This window comes from Pituophis catenifer, unplaced genomic scaffold, assembly GCF_029215685.1.
Source record: "Pituophis catenifer annectens isolate HBS135680 unplaced genomic scaffold, rPitCat1.0.hap2 SCAF_1, whole genome shotgun sequence".
NCBI classification, from domain to species: domain Eukaryota; kingdom Metazoa; phylum Chordata; class Lepidosauria; order Squamata; family Colubridae; genus Pituophis; species Pituophis catenifer.
Genome location: NW_027256881.1, coordinates 344,159,049 through 344,170,408, shown reverse-complemented (window position 1 = coordinate 344,170,408; position 11,360 = coordinate 344,159,049). Strand labels below are relative to the sequence as shown.

The 11,360-nt window shown below is 45.9% G+C and overlaps 1 protein-coding gene across 1 annotated transcript in view; it reads right to left on the bottom strand.

Moving 5' to 3' along the window:
- SHD (Src homology 2 domain containing transforming protein D) overlaps window positions 1-11,360 on the bottom strand; it is a 52,063-nt gene that overhangs the window by 2,551 nt on the left and 38,152 nt on the right. Inside the window, exons 4-5 of the mRNA XM_070936683.1 lie at window positions 10,181-10,373; window positions 5,619-5,738 (exon numbers count right to left, since the gene is read on the bottom strand). Coding sequence (XP_070792784.1) covers window positions 5,619-5,738; window positions 10,181-10,373 — 313 coding nt within the window. The remainder of the gene's footprint in view (window positions 1-5,618; window positions 5,739-10,180; window positions 10,374-11,360) is intronic.

The window sequence follows — 11,360 nt, the reverse complement described above, 5'->3', positions numbered from 1 at the left end:
AAATATGAGCCAGTCATCAAGTGTCCGAATGGGCGTAAGTGTGAAAAATGGCCACGAGTTCCTTTTTTTCAGTGTCCTAACTTCAAACGGTCACTAAAGAAGTGGTTGTAAGTCGAGGAGCACCTGTACAGTGTCCCATAGGGACACCACACCTCCCGTTTGCAGGGTCTCCTAACTCCCCCCTCCCTCCTGCCTGTGGGTTGCTCCCAAAATTGAATTATTCGCATGCTAAAACTTCTCTTCTGATGTGCATTTATGAGGTGGACCCCAGATGGAAAACAGCTGTGTTTTTCCTTCTCCCACCACTCTTTTTTTTTTTTTCCAACTGGGACCTGTGCCTGAAGAAGCAGCTGCTGTTGTTGTGACAGAAACATTATTTCTGGTTGCATTGTGAGATCTTGGGGAGCTGAATTTAGGGAGCATTTTTTGGGGAGCGGAACCAGGGCGACGAAGGAAGAAAAGTGAGACTCGGAAAAAAAACCTCAATTTTGGGTCAGGAAGGACTAGCACATATGTGTGAGGGGAACCTTTACCTTTACCTACCGTGATCTGTTTGTCAATAAATCTTCTGTTTAGATTTTGTGTGTTTGTGTAGTTAGAGTGAAACACTACAGAAACACACTAAATCTCAGAAAGCTGCACAAATATTATTTTATTTTAATTTATTATTATTTTTATATAAAAGCAGCTAAATTTAAAACTTCCTAAACTTTAAATGGCTAGGTCTAAAAAAAGAAAAACTAAAAAAAAAAACCAATTAACTATTTTTTTAAAGCTCCCAAAGGGGAAAAAAACTTACCCAATAGAACAAGGGTCTCCACCCTTGGCAACTTTAAGACTTGTAGACTTCAACTCCCAGAATTCCTCAGCCAGCTTTGCTTTGCTAGCTGAGGAATTCTGGGAGTTGAAGTCCACAACTCCCTGCCTGCTTGATTGCAGGCAGGGAGATTCAGTTGCTTGTTGATGCAATGGATTGCAGGGATTTTTTAAAAGAAATAAAATTATATTTTAAAAAAAAAAATTGTTACTACCGGTTCTGTGGGTGTGGCTTGGTGGTGGTGGTGGGGATAATGTGACTGGGTGGGCGTGCCCAATTTTTTTTTTTAACTTTTAAAATTATTTTTTCTACAACCTCTTTGGCAAAGAGGTTGTAAAAAAAATGCTTTCAAAACGCTCTGACGATCCCAGATGAGTTGCCTGATCGGCAGAGGCTTTTTTTAAAAAGCCTCTGCCGATCAGGCAACTCATCTGGGATCGTCAGAGGCATTTAAAAGAAAAATAGGTTTTTTTTTCTTTTAAAAGCCTTTGACGATCCCAGCTGAGCCGCTTGATCATCAGAGGCTTTTTTTTTTTTTACTTTTAAAAGCATTTTTTTCCGCCGAAGAGGTTGTAGAAAAAATGCTTTTAAAAGTAAAAAAAAAAAAAGCCTCTGATGATCAAGCGGCTCAGCTGGGCAATGGGGGGGGCAGGGATTTTTGCTACCGGTTCTCCGAATCACCCGCCTCCATCGCTACAGGATCGGGCGATCCGGTCCGAACCGGGAACATTTCACCCCTGGATCAGGCTCATGACACCATCCTGGAAATAGCAGGGTGCCTCTGCCAGCGAAAAAGGAAAACTATCATTTCTCCCCTAGTCCTTCTTTTCATTAAACTAGACATACCCAGTTCGTTCTTCATAGATTTTAGCCTCCAGTCCCCTCATCATCTTGGTTGCTCTTCTCTGCACTCTTTTTAGAGTCTCCACATCTTTTTTTTTTACATCTTTTTTATCCAACCGCCTCTGATTTTATGTCTATCCTTAAAGAGATTCCTCCCCAAAATAACTTAGCAGAAAATAATTCTTTCCCCACCACCGCACAGATTATTGTCACAAAGCTGGAGACGGTGGAGTCCTTGATGCTTTCTGAGCTTGGTTGTTTGCTTAGAGATATTTTATTACCAAACTAGGTAACATCATCAGTAATTGTGGGGGTTTGTTCCCTATCTATATACAGTAGCTTGGCCTGCCAGTGCAGCAGCCGAGTGTGGTTTTCTCTTCCTCCTTGATAAGGGTATTGTTTGCTGCTTGATTGTTTGTCTGGTGTTAATCCCTGCTTATCCGTCTGGAGAGAATCCATTCGGGTTTTTTTTTCTTTCCTTCATTTTTATTGTCTCTTTTCAACCATGTGTCAAGGTGGCTGATCTCCATATGGACCCTGTTCTTATTCAATTTAAAAAAGAAAAGAAAAGAAAAAGGAGAAAACTGTAGATTTTAGACTCCCTTCTCCAGCAGAATCGCAGGTCAAATGACACTAATCCCGTCTCTAAAGGAAGACGCTCCATTTGCGGGAAGGATAAAATAAAAAAAACGGTTGTAATTTCACAGCTCTGACAGAGCAGAAAAGAGAACAAAAGGTTGTGCCACAGCATCGTACGACACGCCACGGTGTGATCAAGCCGCTGGCAGGTCCCCGTGAAGGGAAAGGGGGGGGGGACAGCGTGACATAGAGGGGGGTGCAGTTGTGACCTTCTCAAATACAGATTATACCCCTCCTGTCAATTTGTATTTTCTTTCTTCCTGTCTCAGCACCCACAGGTTTAACGAGATGGAAACGAACCGCCTCGTAAACCACAACAGAGGACAATTGGGTTGGGGATGATGGGAGTCTCTGGGGGACGCGGGAAGATTTTATGCTTCCAAGATCTGATCCGAACAAGCCCGATTTAGCATCTCTTGGGGCAAGACGCGGAGGGGAGGTCTCGCCGCCCCCTTTCCGAAGTGTCCTCTGGCTGCACACCAAATCCGTTTAACCTCCCCGCGCGTTTGCAGAAGAAATCTACTTAGAAATTGTATATCGAAAATGAGATTTATTTTCTTTTCAGGCTGCCGGGAGAAAGAAGTCGGGGAACGCTGCGGGGAAAGAGAACAGCCAGAAGAAGAAATTGAGCTGAATCGAAAACAATTGTGTTGTTTCTTTGTGTCATATAATATTATGTGGGTAAATGCATAATTTTGTATGTATTTCTTTGGTCGTGTATATTGGAGGAGGTGACCCTTTGAGAGCTGTAGGCAACGAAATTTCATTTTAATGTATGCCAATGGGTGTAAATTCAAAGTGACAATACGGTTATCTATTCTATTCTATTCTATTCTATTCTATTCTATTCTATTCTATTCTATTCTATTCTATTCTATTCTATTCTATTCTATTCTATTCTATTCCATTCCATTCTAAGGGGAACGCAGTGGCTCAGTGGCTAAGTTGCTGGGCTTGTCGATCGAAAGGTTGGTGGTTCAGCGGTTCGAATCCCTAGTGCCGCGTAACGGGGTGAGCTCCCGTGACTTGTCCCGGCTTCTGCTAATCTAGCAATTTGAAAGCACGTAAAAAAGGCAAGTAGAAAAATAGGGACCACCTTTGGTGGGAAGGTAACAGTGTTCTGTGCGCCATTGGCGTTGAGTCATGCCGGCCACATGACCACGGAGATGTCTTTGGACAGCGCTGGCTCTTCGGCTTTGAAACAGAGGAGCACCGTCCCCTAGAGTCAGGAACGACTAGCACATATGTGCGAGGGGAACATTTAGCTTTAGCTTTACCCATTCTATTCTATTCTATTCTGTTCTATTCTATTCTATTCTATTCTATTCTATTCGATTCGATTCGATTCGATTCGATTCGATTCGATTCGATTCAATTCGATTCGATTCTCCTCTACTTTGACCCTTTGAGAGCTGTATGCAATGAAATGTCATTTTAAAATATGCTGATTCAAAGTGACAATAAAGTTATTCTAAGAATCTTAAGAAGGAGGAAGAAGAAGAAACAGGGGAAGTGAGGAGAAGGGTGAAGAATTGAAGGCTCAACCTTGCCAAATACAGGTCGTCCTCGACTTGCGACAGTTCATTTAGTACAAACCGTACAAACCATACAAAGTTACAACGGCGCTGAAAAAAGTGACTTACGACCATTTTTCACACTTACGACCTTTGCAGCATCCCTGCGATCACATGATCAAAATTCAGAGGCTTGGCAACGGGTTCATATTTATGACGGTTGCTCTTGTCCCAAGGTCACGTGATTCACCTTTGCCAGCCTTTTGATGAGCAAAGTTTACGGGGAAGCCAGGTTCACTTAACAACCGGATTACTAATTTACAACCTGCGGTGATTCACTTAACAACTAAGGCAAACAAGGTCGTAAAATGGGACAAAGCTCGCGTAACAAATGCCTCGCTTATCAACATAAATGTGGGGCTCCGTTGCAGTCGTAAGTTGAGAACTACCCATATTGCAATGCAGAGAGTCCTCGACGTACGACCACCATTGTGCCCAAACATTCCGTTGCTAATCAAGACGGCTGTTACGTGAACTGTGGCCCATTTTGCCATCTTTTCTGCCACGGTTGTTAAGTGAGTCACCGCAGTTCTTAGGTGACTCAGGGGGTTGTTAAGTGAATCTGGTGATCATATGACCCTGGGACTATGCAATCGTCATCAATGTGAGTCAGTTTGCCAAGTATCGGAATTTTGATCACGTAACTATGGGAATGCTGCAACGGTCGTAAGTGTGAAACATGGTCAAGTCACTTTTTTCAGTACCATTGCAAGTTTGAATGGTCATTAAACGAATGTTTGTAAATCCAGGACTACCTGTACAATATACTGCTGTAAACAGGGGTGGGTTCTAAATTTTTTTTACTACTGGTTCTGTGGGCGTGTCTTATTTTGTGGGCGTGTCTTGGTGGGGGTAATGTGACTGGGTGGGCGTGGCCAACTTTTTTTTTTTTAACTTTTAAAAGCATTTTTTCTACAACCTTAAGAGGTTGCAGAAAAACATGCTTTTAGAAGCCTCTGACGATCAGGCAAGTCAGCTGGGATCGCCAGAGGCTTTTAAAGGCATTTTTTTTCCTACAGCCTCTTCGGCTGAAGAGGTTGCAGAAAAAAAATGCTTTTACAAGCCTCTGCCTATCCCAACTGAGCCACGCGATCGTCAGAGGCTTTTTTTTTAACTTTTAAAAGCATTTTTTCGGCTGAAGAGGTTGTAGAAAAAATGCTTTAAAAAAAAAAAAGCCTCTGATGAGGTGGGTGGGGTAAGTGAGCGGCGACTGGGCTGGGGACCAGTTCGGGGGCATGGCCAGCCAATGTTATTACCCCGGTTCTCCGAATTACTGCAAACTTTTACTACAGAACCGGTGCGAACCGGGAGCAACCCACCACTGGCAGTGTAAACCTCCCAGAGTCACTTAGGTGAAAAGGGTGCGGTAGAAATTTAAATAATAATATAAATCACTCAAGCGCAGAACTGGTGGAGCCAGTTCTCGCACTTACGACTGTCACAATGTCCTTCTGAGGATTTAACCGCAATTGGGGAGGGGGGTGGGTGAAACTGGCATGTATTTCCAACAGATCGCAGCATCCCGGGGATCACATGATCACCATTGGTGACCTTCCCAGCAAGCAAAGTCAGTGGGGAAAGCTGGATTCGTTTAACGACTGCATGTCTCACTTAATGACTGCAGTGATTCGCTTAACGACCGTGGCCAAATAAAAAAGGGTTGTCAAATTGGAGGTGACTCATTTGCATCACTCACCAATGGGGGTTGTAAGTCGAGGGGTACCTGTTGGACCTCACCCCCTTACCTGAGCGAGAGGGAATATTCACTCCGGCTGGCCTTGCTGCTCCGAACCAGGTAGCTGCCTTCCCTGCACAACGTCAAGAGTGTCTCGGCTTCAGCTCTGCTGATGGGGCCATGAAACCACCTGTAAACCACAAAAAATATATATATAAATAAATAAATAAAATAACCCAGTCAGACCAGTATGTTTGCCCTGCCTCTCTGTGGGTTTACTTCCTGAGAGTCTGGTTGAAGCACAAGATCCTCAGAGGTGATCCAACCCAGCCTGTCCTTCAGTTGGGGGTGTTGTGAACCCATTGCAACTCGGTGTTGTGGCCCGTCAGCGGCCTGTGCAGTTAGTAGCTGATTCCAACAGCGAGGAGGCTGGTGTGGTGCTGCGCCAGCAGCCTATGCAGCTGGCGCTCAAGTCAGACAGTGAGGAGGCTGGAGAAGATGTGGTGCTGGAGGCGGGGATTCAGCCAGGGCCTTCAGAACCTCCAGAAGCTCCTTTAAGTGAAGAGGACGAAGAGGAGGAGCCTCTTCTCGATGCACGAGTGCACAGAGCTGCCAAAAGGCAGGAGTGGTTCCTCAGGAGGAAGTCTCCTCGAGAGTAAGGCTTGGGGCTAATTGGCCATTCCCTTAGCCTATTTAAGGAGGAACACCAACTGAAGCAATTTGCAGGAAACAACTTCGTTCATATTCCTTCGCATCTTGATTCCAGAAACGTTTGATTCTGCTCTTGTTTCTCTCTTTGTCAGTTTTCCTGCAAATTGCTTCTGGGCATTCTGCCAATCACAGTAAGATTACGATTATCTGAAATGCTGCGCCTCAGAATTGAGTTATTATTCTTTGGATTCTTGTCGGCTGTTAATGAATTTAAATTAACAGCCCTTGTTCAGAAAAGACTGATTTAAACTGTATTTGTGTTCGAACAACTACTAAGAAAGCTCATTAGTAGTCCTTAATTAGTAAACTAAGGTTTGTATGGACTTTGTGTGTGCTGCGTTCTTTGGGGCAGAACACTCGGAGAGCACCAGGTTCAGAGGTGGTATTCAGCCGGTTCGTACTGGTTCGAGCAAACCGGTTGCAGAGATCGCGGGTGGGCCCGCCCACCCCTCCACCTGCCCCGGCGCTATGCCACCCTATTTAGTCACACGGAAGGCGTGCGCATGAGCAAAGCACTTGCGTAGAAGGCCGGGCACATGCACGGAAGGTGTGCACGCGCAGCGAATCATTGGTAACAATATCTGAAACCCACCTCTGACCAGGTTGTGTGAATGGCATGTGAGAATGACCTTGGGGAACAGGAGGCAGAGACAGCTGAGCCTTCTGCTGCATAACAGGTAGAGAAAGAGACTCAACAGGGACCTTCTCTAGTTTTTTAGCATGTAAAGGAGGTCAGGCTAGAACACGGAGGTTCAGCTTTTCGCAAGCGTGGCCCCGACAAGTAAGCGTGTGCACGTGTGACGTTTACATATGACCTTTTCGGTACTCGGCGCCAGAAATGTTCGCCATCACTGTACTAAGGTTTTATAAAGGAGACTTAACATCCAAAACTTCTGTTGCTATGTCAGGCAGTTGTTAAGTGAGTTTTACTCTATTTTAGAACCTTTCTTGCCAAGGTTGTTAAGTGAATCGCTGGTTTGTTAAATTAGTAAGATAGTTGTTACGTGAACCTAGCTTTCCCGTTGACTTGGCTTGCAAGAAGGTCGCCAAAGAGGATCACGCAGGGGTGAAATGCTCCCGGTTCGGACCGGATCGCCCAATCCGGTAGCGATGGAAGCCGGTGGTTCGGAGAACCGGTAGCAAAAATCCCTGCTCCCCCCACCCCATGCCCAGCTGAGCCGCACAATCATCAGGGGCTTTTTTTTTTACTTTTAAAAGCATTTTTTCTACAACCTCTTTGGCTGAAAAAATGCTTTTAAAAGTAAACAAAAAAAAAAGCCTCTGCAGATCAGGCAACTCAGCTGGGATCCTCAAAGGCTTTTAAAAGCATTTTTTCTACAACCTCTTCAGAGATTGTAGAAAAAATGCTTTCAAAAGCCTCTGACGATCCCAGCTGAGTTGCCTGATCTGCAGAGGCTTTTTATCTTTTAAATGCCTCTGCCGATCAGGCAACTCAGCTGGGATCGTCAGAGGCTTTTAAAAGAAAAAAAGCCTCTGCAGATCAGGCAACTCAGCTGGGATCGTCAGAGCCTTTTGAAAGAATTTTTTAACAACCTTTTCGCCGAAGAGGTTGTAGAAAAAATGGTTTTAAAAGTAAAAAAAAAAAATTGGCCACACTCACCCAATCACATTATCCCCTCCACCAAGCCACGCCGAAAGAATCGGTAGTAACAAATTTTAGATTTCACCACTGGGAGCCCGGGAACACTGCAAATGGCTTGTGTGATATGTTGTCACTGTGGTGGTGGGGTTATTCTATTATTTTATGAATTTATTATTTCATTATTTTCTTCTATTCATTTTATTTTTTTATGTACAATGTTTTTACATTCCTGTAAACCGCCTTGAGTCGCCATGTGTGAATGGCAATGGTAAGTAAGTTTTCTAAACAAATAAAAGAAACAAATAAATCGTCATAAATGCGAGGCAGTTGCCAAGCGGTCTGAATTTTGATCACGTGACCCCGGGGATGTTGCAACGGTCATAAGTGTGAAAAATGTTTACATGTCCCTTTTTTCAGTACCGTCGTAACTCTGAACGGTCACTAAATGATCCAATTTGGATCAGTCTACCGAGCTTTCAGTCATTAAATGAATGGTTGTAAGCCGAAGATTACCTTTAACACATTTTGATTTTGTCAAAGGATTATAGAAATGACAAACATTTTATTCTGACCGCGGTTTGAACCAAATTTCCCTCCGCTTGGCGTTTTCCCCAGCGTGATAAAAGTGATTGTTTTTAATCTCCATTTGTGCACCAAGTCCTGGATAATTTGGTCAATAGCCACTAATGAGAAAAAATCACCGGGACAAAACATAATTAAAACATCAACAATTTGCGGCAAACAGGATACTGATCATAATTAGGTTTGAGCAGTCGATATCCGTCGTGGAATAATATTTATCGAATTTTGCTGGAAAGGGGGGAAAAAAGAAAGAAAAACGTGAGAAAAAACTAATCCAGGAGAGGTTTAATCCGAAAAGTCAAAATGTCAGTCAGGATTGTGGCAAAGGAATTGTGGCACCTCTTTAGCGATGTGAGTTATGTGAGGGGCACAAAAAAAACGTGCATCGCACCACAGTGGTGGGTGCCATTTTGACTTTTTTGCCCCTCTCACGGACGTCCTGCTTAATCCCAATTTTTCTTAAGTGAATTTTACTCCATTTACATCATGGCAAGTTGGCCGTGGTGAGTTGGCCATGGTGAGTTGGCCATAATGAGTTGGCCATGGTGAGTTGGCCATGATGAGTTGGCCATGATGAGTTGGCCGTGGTCGGTTGGCCATGATGAGTTGGCCGTGGTCAGTTGGCCATGGTCAGTTGGCCATGATGAGTTGGCTGTGGTGAGTTAGCCGTGGCGAGTTGGCTGTGGCCATGGTGAGTTGGCCATGGACAATTGTCCATAGTAAGTTGGCCATGATGAGTTGGCCGTGATGAGTTGACTGTGATGAGTTGGCCATGGACAATTGGCCGTGGTGAGTTGGCCATGATGAGTTGGCTGTGGTGAGTTAGCCATGGCGAGTTGGCTGTGACCATGGTGAGTTGGCCATGGACAATTGTCCATAGTAAGTTGGCCATGATGAGTTGGCCGTGATGAGTTGACTGTGATGAGTTGGCCATGGACAATTGGCCGTGGTGAGTTGGCCATGATGAGTTGGCTGTGGTGAGTTAGCCATGGCGAGTTGGCTGTGACCATGGTGAGTTGGCCATGGACAATTGTCCATAGTAAGTTGGCCATGATGAGTTGGCCATGGTGAGTTGGCCGTGGTGAGCTGGCTGTGGCCATGGTGATTTGGCCATGGCCAATTGTCCATAGTAAGTTGGCCATGATGAGTTGGCTGTGATGAGTTGGCTATGGACAATTGGCTGTGGTGAGTTGGCCATGATGAGTTGGCTGTGGTGAGTTAGCCATAGCGAGTTGGCTGTGGCCATGGTGATTTGGCCATGGACAATTGTCCATAGTAAGTTGGCCATGATGAGTTGGCCGTGATGAGTTGGCTGTGATGAATTGGTCTTGGTGACTTGGTCGTGGTGAGTTGGCCATGGACAATTGGCCATGGTGAATTGGCCATGGTGAATTGGCTGTGGTGAATTAGCCGTGGTGAGTTGGCTGTGTCCATGATGAGTTGGCCATGGACAATTGGCCATGGTAAGTTGGCCGTGATGAGTTGGTCTTGGTGACTTGGCCGTGGTGAGTTGGCCGTGATGAGTTGGCCATAGTGAGTTGGCTGTGATGAGTTGGCCATAGCGAGTTGGCCGTGGCGAGTTGACCATGGTAAGTTGGCCATGGTGAGTTGGCCGTGATGAGTTGGCCGCGATGAGTTGGCCATGGTGGGTTGCTATGGCGATTTGGTCGTGGCGAATTGTCATAGATCCTCCCAGGACCCCTACAAGCCCTGATCCCCTCCCAGAGGCCACTTACGCCTGACTCTCCAGGGGCAGCGACAGATCGATGCGCTCAGCCAGGGGAACGTTGGACTCGGGGCTCTGCGGCCGGCCAAACTTGGCGGAACCCATCGGGTGCTTCGGTGGACACGGCCGGTGCTCTTTTGGGGCTGAGGAGGAAGAAGAGGAGGAGGGAGAGGTCCGGTCCCACTCGAGGGCTTCGAACTGCGCTGTGGGAGGAGCAGGACAGACCCTTAGCCGGATGGAGAGGCGTCTCGAAGGAGCTAACGGGCACGTCCCCTGCCGGAGAAGGTTTCCTAGTTGGCAAGCAGGATCCCAAAGGGAGGGAGGTCAAAAAAGTCAAGATGGCGGTTGTGCAGCTCAAGCTCCGCCTATTTCTTACATACCCTGTGACCATCAGCTGCCATCTTGACTTCCCCGGCAGTGGGGAGGGAGACGGTGAAATGTTGGCAGCCTGCTTTTTTTGATATTTTTCCGGATTTTGGAAATAATTTAGAAACTGCCGCTGAGGGGAAAAAAAAACTGAGTATCCCTCCCAGGATCTGTAGAGAGGGTTCAAAACCATCAAAATGGCGGCTACAATCCTGCAGGTGAAGCCCACCTGCTTGGGAATGTATGTATATGTGTGTGGGGGGGAGGGGCTGTGGCCGCCATCTTGACTTTTTTGACCTTGTCCCCTGTGGACGCAGTTTTATAAGCTTTTGCTTTTGCAGCCTCTACATAAGGAACGTTTGCAGGTTGCCAGGACATAAAAACGAGCCGTTTGGGCTTCTCTGTTTTGTGTGCGAGTGTGATTGTGTGGTTGTGTCATCAAAACGCTAGCCGGGATAAGCCTATGGCAGTGTTGGCGAACCATTTTGGGCACCGAGTGCTGAAACAGGAGTGCGCACACATGTACGTGTGCCGGAAACCGGAAGAGCAACGGGCAACGGCTCGCGTGCCCGGAGAGATGGCTCTGCCTGCCACTTCCGGCATGGGTGCCAGAGGTTTGCCATCACGGGCGTATGCCAACATCCGAAGGAAGTTATCTTGTCTCAGAAATTAAACATCTGGTTTCAAAAGGATTCTGCCCTGCCAGCCCTGCGAGATTGTGAAAGAAAATATGCCTTTCTCTCCCATACAGGTAGTCCTCAAATTATGCCCACAATTGGCACCGGAACTTTGGCCGTTAAGTGAATGGTGCCCAATTTTTGTGA